This window comes from Pteropus vampyrus, unplaced genomic scaffold, assembly GCF_000151845.1.
Source record: "Pteropus vampyrus isolate Shadow unplaced genomic scaffold, Pvam_2.0 Scaffold29, whole genome shotgun sequence".
Classification (NCBI taxonomy): Eukaryota; Metazoa; Chordata; class Mammalia; order Chiroptera; family Pteropodidae; genus Pteropus; species Pteropus vampyrus.
In genome coordinates this window covers 4,107,935-4,116,668 of record NW_011888810.1, presented here as the reverse complement: position 1 = coordinate 4,116,668, position 8,734 = coordinate 4,107,935, and the positions used below count along the sequence as shown (strand labels likewise).

At 39.9% G+C, this 8,734-nt stretch overlaps 1 protein-coding gene across 2 annotated transcripts in view; it reads left to right on the top strand.

The window, feature by feature from the left end:
- WWOX (WW domain containing oxidoreductase) overlaps positions 1–8,734 on the top strand; it is a 791,253-nt gene that overhangs the window by 700,313 nt on the left and 82,206 nt on the right. The window contains exon 9 of one of the 2 annotated variants that reach the window (XM_023528565.1): positions 6,014–6,268. The exons of the other annotated variant lie outside the window; for it this stretch is intronic. Within the exon in view, the coding sequence (XP_023384333.1) occupies positions 6,014–6,253 (240 nt within the window). The 3' untranslated portion in view covers positions 6,254–6,268. Of the gene's footprint in view, positions 1–6,013; positions 6,269–8,734 lie in introns of those variants that run through there. 2 annotated transcript variants of the gene reach the window in all.

Sequence of the window (8,734 nt, the reverse complement as noted above, 5' to 3'; positions counted from 1 at the left end):
TAATTCCTTCCTAAATTTTAAAATTCCTAAATTTTAAAAAATGTTGGTACATCAAATTTTCATAAGAGGGGCATACTTATGGGATTTTTTTTGGGGGGGGGGGGCGAGGCAAGGGAGGATTCTCAATTTTAAAAGCATTTTAAATTTACCAAAAAGTTACTAGAATAGTTTGAGCAACTTTTTACCCTGATTCACAAATACACTTATATTTTTAATTGTGCTAATTAGATACAGGTATAATGATTACACATTAACAAAATAATCTTTTTCTTTGTGTGTTTTCTATGGTTTTGCAAACTACACAAGGTGCTAAACATACATTTATTGGTCTTTTAATGTGCCAAGTTCCGTGTTAAGCATTGTCTTATACGATTTCATTGTTCTTGTATGAATTAATCCTCAAAGTCCTCTGATGAGGTGTTGTTACCCTCATTGTCCTGTGAGAGGCTGGGTGACTTTCCAAGCCTGGGCAGCAAGCAGCAGAGCTGGGAGTCCCACCCTGACCCTGTGATTTCAAACCCCGAGTCCCTGAAGTGTCATCATCTGACATCGTATGGTAGGACCTTCCTGGACCACAGGAAAGACAGAGGATTGCTGTTCTGAGAGGAGAGTGAAACAATATGAAAGCAGGATTTCCACACATCTGGAAGTGAGCTAGAGGTACTACACGGTGGGGAAAGACAGGAAGCAGATCAGTGTTTGCCAAACTCTACTGTCATTTAGAACTTGATCTCCAAATCAGAATCAGTGTACATTGCTGATGATGTTTACTGTGGTATTTATCAAATTCAAAGAACCAGCTGAGGCCATGAACACAGAGAGCTTGAGGACCACTGTGTGAGGCAGGAAGGCTCTCAAAGGCAAGGGCTTTGCTTCATTTGTTTTTCTGTCTCCAGCATCTGTCTCGGCGGGCCTGATCCACTAGTCATTCAGTTGTTGGAGCTACACGTCACCTCAGTATTTGGGATCACCATCAGCAGGATTCTCTTAAATACAGAAAATATTAAAGTAATTTCTGGTCATTTTAGTTCATTCATTCTACAGGTATTTATTGAACATCTACTATGTACTAATTTGCGGGGTATAGCAGTGAAGATGGATGAAAGCTCTTTGTTCTAGTGTAGTCACAAAATCAACAAATAAATGAGTAAGATACACTAGAGAGAAGTGATAGGATTGTGGCCAATTCTAAGGATAGAGAGGGACTGGGAATGAGAGTAGGCTAATTTGATTTGGGGATCAGGAAAGTTTTTAATGAAGCTGAGGCCTGAATTGCCAGAGGCAGCCGAAAGAGGACTGGAAAGCAAGACGTCCAGGCAGGGAACAGTAAATGCCCAGTGCCAGCTCGGTATAGCTGAAAAACAGAAAGATAGGAGACGAAATGTAATGACATGGGTTTAGATGGAAATCTGATAAGGTTGGAGAACTGGGTCTTGCCACCTGAGGTAAGAAGTTTGGAATTTCTAAATACACTGGGCAACCACTGGAGGGTTTTAGGCAGGACAAAGATCCCATTGGATCTGCTGCCCATGGAAGTGGACTCTAAGTCATGTCCATGCTGGTCATAGCCAACGCTGCTTGGAACAGACAGTTGCATATTGCAGTCAACGTATATTTGCTGAGCATCTTTTGTCTGTCAGACACTGAATTGGATGCTCTCTTTTAAAGATGAATAAGAGATAGCTCCTGTCCTAGAAAGGCTCCTACCCGGAGGGTCTGTTTGCTGTCCTCTGTAATGTGCTTCCCTTAGGTGGTAATGCATGATTCTGCAATTACCGAGATCATTTTATAGAATCTCCTTTTTACGAATTACTTTTGACTCTTGATCCTTTGGATTCTTAGACAGTATCTCACCGTTGGCAAATGTTTATCCTTTGAGGATACACTTAATTTCTTTGGAAATGGCTGAAAGTTGATTCAAGTCTAGTCTAATGAATAAAGCAGGGGATGGATTTTTAGCAAAATAAGCAAATAAACAAAGAAGGCTGTTTTTTGTTTTTTTTTTTTTTTTGTATGTGGCTTCTAAAATGGCCTAGGATGCCATTGTATCAAATTGTCAAAAAAAGTTCCTTGAAACATAAAAGTATTTAGACTTTAGAAGTATTCAGATCTACTGGGGAAAATCCCTATCTTGGGGTAACTCTGCCTCTTTCGATGGCAACCTTTAATTCTCCAAATTCTGTCTCCCCCTTTCAACCCACACTACTTCCCTGTTCCTTGATCCGGTTACGTGAGTCTGATGATCTTTTCAGCATTGAGGTATGGATGCTGATTTTGATATTTGTACATGTTCTTGCTAAAGCTCCTTTAATCTTGTTATAAAGACCCAAGATTTTCCTGTTCAGCTGCCTCTACCTGCATAGGATATTCATGGTCAAACCACGGAATCTACGTAACCTAACAATTTAAATCTATTTACATTTTTAAAAAATCATAGGCCCGAAGCTTTTCAAAATAAACATTACTTTCATCCCATTATACATCAATGCATTTGAGGCGGTGATCATTTTATTTGGGCCATGGTCTTCCAAGACTTGGGACAATAATATATTTTTTCTATCTTATGCAAATGTATGCAGATTTCTAAAGCATGCATGCATGTATTACACACTTTATAAATTCCAGTAATAGAAATGTTTGTGTGTATAAATAGACAAAATGAGGAGTATACATTTTGTATAAAATAACCTCTTTGGTATTTGTTTACCCTGATATTTTGATTTATGAGTCATCATTCCTTGCTATAGAAGAAGAAAAATAAATATGCAAAACATTGGTAGATTTTTAATGGGGTTACTTCCCATCTTAGCTGAGTGTTTCTCCACTGAAGCTGACCTTGAAATTGCTTTTTAAATACAAGTCAAAATATGCAAATTCCAGAGTATCAGGATGAGTATCCTATGTTAGGAGTTCTTTCGAATTCACATTTTTACATCATTTCCATCTTACATCCTGTACTTTATCTGCTTCTTAATCCATTAGTATTGGAGCGGTGGGCATATGGGTTTTCTCAAATGTGCTAATCCTCAGGAAGGTTAAAATACCCCTAAATATGAGCGTATATGTTTTTCTTTGTCTTTTTTTCTAAAATTGAACTTTTCTTCCTTTTTAATGAATAAGAAGCATTTTATGCCTAGCGGGTTTCATTTCTTTCCTTTTCAGTCTCCGTGACACCAAGGTGCTCTGTGTCATCTTATCGTCCCCTTCCTCCTGTGTCTCAGAGTCTGTCATGAGAAGGAGTTGGTCCCAGACTGGCGTGTGACTTCAGTCTAAGGAGTTGCATCAGTCGTGTATTTGTAGTCACTCCTCATGCCTGTGCTGCCCATTTCATTGGATCCCAAGGAAGTTCCTTCTGTCCCCTGCTCATATTTCATGTGGGTCGTCTGGAGCCTGCATGGTGTTGATCTGTATATATCATGTTCCCCTCGTTATGGCCAGAAAAACAACCATGAATTTCACTGAAGTTTATGATTGGTCCCCAACTGCCTCCGCTATCACATTTGGCACAGAATCCTCTTCTGGATGCATTCTTGCACTTAGATAAACAAGCAGACATACCAATGCATGAATGAATAGAAAATGTCCCAGTTCCGAAGGATAAATCTATCATGTGGCGGAGAGGGTGTTCAGGCAAAACACTTGGTTATGCGGTTGCTCGGAGGATCGGGCCCATGATATAATTAATGCCACTAGCAGTAAAGGGACATTAGGGATGTCGCGCATGTTGATTATTTCTTCATTTTGTTTATCCAAGTTTCCCCGCCTCGGAAGCTCTGTGGCCATTGCCAAAGAAAGCCCTGGAGACAGAGCGTTAGCCGCTGCTCCCTTGTAAGTGCATCATTACCTCGCTCCAAACAAAGTCCTTTTTTTTTTTTTTTTTTTTTGTCAATAGAGGATGAAAACATTATTGGATTCAGGAGTTCATAGTAGTCCTATATGCGGCTGGGGACGAGAGGGATAGATTTATGAAATGGACCATTTCAAATGGCATTATCTTCCTACAGTGAGGTACACCTTTCATAAATCATGGGAGAGTGCTCAGAAAACAGAGCATTTGTTATTCCTGCACTGCACTGTATTTGCATCCCCCATAACCAGAGGGAAGAAGAAGAAATTCTCTGATATCCTTTCCTGGGTCTGAAAAGGCAATTAATCCCCTTATAAAAAGAAGAAGAAGAAATGTAATAAAATAAAAGAGTACTTCATATAAGTCAAGGATTGTGCTTTCACTAGTATTTTTTTTAAATCATGGCGATTTTTTATTTTTTCGCCCATTTATTTGGGCCTTACTTTAATTATGGCATTAAGGAAGTTCTTTGATTTTCTTTTTCACTGAATACATTGTGCCATATTCTGTAGGCTACTATAAACGAATGTGGCTCAGCTGGGAAGGCAAGTGGATATGAATATTGACTGAGCTTTTCTTTCTCTCTCCCTGCGTTTTCCCATCAAGGGGACGGTGAGGAATTATTCTTTAGTAGTCCAAATTATATATGGTTGTGTTTCTAATATGGAGAGTCCCTTCTTTCTAGTAGCCTGGCTTTAATTTGCATGTAGAAGCAAATTAGATTCTTCTTTGTCTGTCGTTGATGTACACTACCAAGTGATAATCGATTCTCCATAAAGAATTAGGCTTCTTAAATAACTCTAGCTGTTTTCCTCACAGCCAGCCCATCTTGAAAAATTATTCTTCATTGGTAAGGGGTTAAAAGCCATCAGCCTGACTGAAAGTCAAGAGTTTCTAGCCCGGTCCACCCTGTGTCTAAGGTTCTTTTCACATACCCTAGAGAATAGCCTGGAGACAAGCGAAAATGTATGAGAGCAGTTTGAAAAGTTTTGAAAATAAGTCTATTTCACACTCCCCCCCCCCACAAAAACAAAACAAAACAAAACAAAAACAAAAACAAAAGCATAATATAAGAAAAATTGACCTCCGTGACTTCGGGGAGGGAAGAGAGAAAGAACGAATAAAAGCCTACGAAAACACATTATTTGAGAGAGTTGAGAAAAAAATTACATTTTAAATGTAGCTCCGTCTCAAAAGTTTGAGACTTTTTTTTCCACACATGTGAGATGCCAAGATAAAATTGAATTAAATGAGCACTTAAAAGGACCTTGAACTTGACTAACTGCACTTGATGGTCATCACAAGACATTGGGTGGGGAGGATATCATATTTTTTTATATATTTTGAGAGATTATTTAGGCAAATATTAGTTAGAAATTGAGAGATCGATTCATGTTCTTCTCTCAGGTGGGCTGGAAGGGATTAAGATCAAATACCATGGGTGGGGGCCCAGGTCAAGACCAGCTTTTCAGAAGGAGACATCCTTTGCCTGTCCATTTTCTGCCTGTCCACCTCCTCTTCTCCCCCAAGGAAATAAGATGTTTATTTGCATGTATATAATAGAACAGTCTTGGATTTGTACCAGACAGACCTCAGTTTTTAGCCTGCCTTCATTTTTTTTGTATCTCTCCTGCTTCCGTATCCTGTTTTATAAAATGAAGACAATGATGGCATCCACTCACAATTAATAATGAATTGATCTGTCAGCACATAGTAGGTGCTTAAAACAAATACTTACTGTTTTTCAAGGGCTTTCTATGTGACATGCATTTAGTTTTGTACTATACAACCTATCTCCTTTTCTCTTTAATCTTCAAAATGATCCCGGGCTCATTTTCCAGATGAGGAGACTAAGTAAGGTACAGGGGTAGTAAGTCACTCATCCAATAAAAGTCAAACCTGGATTCAAGCTCTGGTCTCTTTAACATCAAAGAGTGTACTCTTACTCGCTACATATTTATCTCCCATAGTCCTGCTCCCGGGACTGTGGGTCCACTGCCCCAGGTCAGATAACCTGTCCGGGACTAGAGAACTCCAAGAGGAAGAAACAAGGAAAACCCAGGCACATGAACTTCAAGTGCAGCTGAGTTACCAGAACTTCTAAGCTATATGCTTACAGGACTTCTTCAGAGCAGTCTAACTCTTACTATTTCTGACACACCACAGTTGGATCAACCCTGGAAAACAAACGGAATGGAGAGAAATGGCTCTGCTCTGCCCCGTCAGCCTTGGACACGGCTGGGAAAATCCAGCATGTGTGTGGGACACCTGAAAAGGAGCTGGCATGGACCAGTGACTAAAGGCAGCACAGCTAAGACTCTCAACCTTCCTGCGGCTTCTTCTAGATTTTATCATTCAAAGGGAAACTCTTTCCCACCACTGCTTGGTGGCTCAGTGGCTCCTTGATAGCCCGAAAGTGTTAGTGTAGTTTCTCAAATTGTGATACAGGGTCTCTGGAATGAAGAATCAGCCAGAGGCAACCCAGAATCTCTATTAGCTAAGCCCTGTGTCGCTAATGTCCACAGTCGATTCAAAGGTCTGATTTTCTGTTGTCAAAAGATCTCTTTCCAGGGCCTTGGCCAGATATTTAAGCTTATCAAGAGAAGGAGTTTTGAAGAAAAAACAAAAACCAGAGATATATTGATTTCTGAGAATTCTTCCTGAGTTTCTCCGGACCGTGGTACTGTCAGCCTGTGATGAGATTGTTGTTGAGTTTGAATTGATTTTTGCCTTTCAAGACTCAGCACAAAACAAGCCTTCCTCTGGGTAATCTTTTCTACCCCCACCCCTTTCCACGTAGAGTTGACCTTCATAATTGAGATCCTCTTCTACTTCATCAGCGTCTACATTTTCCAGCCTCTATCACATTGAATTGAAATTACGTTGTCTGTTTTATCTACTAGGCTGTGAACTCTTTGAAGACAGAACTTTCTTACCTTCAAGGTGCTCAAGCTATGTTTGTTTGCATCAGGTAAATGGAATCTAATTATAAACGGGTGATGAGAGCAAAGAGCACACTAATATTAACCTCGAACATCTACAAAAGCTGGTGGTCAAAATACATTATTGTCTATATCTGATTTGGCTTACTGTAGCCAAATCAAGTTGTAGTCTTGAGTTTGGTATACATCCATGTACTCACTCTGAATTCAGTGACTTTTTCTCAGTTTGGAACTAGTGTAAGGTCACCAATCCAACTGCTTGTGGAGAGTTTCAAGCATGTGGGGATTGCAAGTCACATTATCCAGGGCAGGCCAACTTGAGACATCCTTTTGGACTACATCACTGCTTATGAACCTGGCTCTTGACTCCTATAAATGAATGAGCATGGCCCTGCAGGGGAAAGTGGAGAGATGCCTGGGTATTCCCATGTGGCCATTCCCCTGTAATTCAGCCTGATCCAGAACACAGGAGAGAGATTCTAATTGAAAAATCTTTTCCTTAATGTCTAGAACTAGTGGAAAAGCAAATAATAATGGCACCAATTCCTCTGTGCTGTTCTATAGAATATCGACGTGTCTTCAGTTTAGTTTTAATTTTTTAAGGATGACATCCAGAGATAGACATCTTTGGGAACAAAAAATAATTTGAATTGAGAATTTGAGTCTGTCATTTGGTTGATTTTTAAAAATATATAATCTCAATGTGTGGAATGGGAAAGCAATTTGTATTTACACTTGTGAAATTCACCATTTGCTTAATTGTAATGCTTTCTGAGTTTTCGTGTCAAAAAGATCAAATTCAAGTTTGAAAGTGTATACCCTATCCAAAAGTCGTTTGTTTGTTGACCATTATTTTTATCTTTTGGTGACATTGTTACTCCTTATATACCTTGCCGGTCCTCCCCAAACATCCTGGCCTTCGCATCTTAACAATTTCTGCCCCTTCTTGTTGGTTTCATTGTGTTCCGTATTTGATCTGACTACTGCTTTTATTTTTAAGAAGTTTTTAAAGTGGACGTCTTTTTTTTTGACCCTCCTTGTATGCCCCCTTCCTTTGACTTGTTTCACTCATTACTTTGCAAAATCCTGAATATTCTTGTTCATTAGGCTTCATTTTACACGTGTGCTGTGTACTTAGTGGACAGAAGCTGGCTTTAACCAATATGGGATGATCATGGGGTTGAGAGGACTTTACCTCATAGACGCTCCACACGGGGGCCAGTTCTGGCTCCTTGCTTAAGTTCCCTTGTGACCTTGAAAATGTCCTTTTATTTCTCCATCTATTAATTTTCTCATCTGTCCCTTCAGGCTAATTAATAGCTGCCCCACCTTCCTCACAGGCTTGTTGGGCAACTCAAACAGTGACACTTTTAAATTAAGCTGTGTTCTAATTGACTCCCTTCTATGAGGTAATTACTCAAGAAATTCTTCAGATTATTCTTTCTTTCCCCCACCCTTTGAAAACACTAAGACATTGAGTCTGTTTTACCTTTCTGTATTTGAAGAGTCAGGCGTTCCTAGAGTGACAGAAAATGGCCAACCTGGTCCTTTTGCTTATTTACACAATGAAGAGATTTCAGCGCTCAGCACGGGAGAAGTGGTTTCTCTCTCCCTCCATCCCGGGGCATGGGAGAAATATAACGATTACATGTCTGCACTCTGCAGATGTCTTGCAGGCCTGGAAAACTGGTTGGTGCATTTATTTATCAGATTGTCGATGAAAGTCGGGTGGGCCATGTGGATGAAGTGGTCCATGGAACTTGACAGTGGGCCCTGAAGGGACTCTAGCACAAAGCCAGCTTGTGATGTGGGGTGGTGTGAGGGGTTGTCACATGGTGACCTTCTCCAAGAAGGTAGAATAGTTTTCCTTCTTGGAAGATTCAGGCGAAATAAAGCTGTACCCCAGGCATTAAATGTGTATTATGAAGCAGGGATTTCTCTCCCT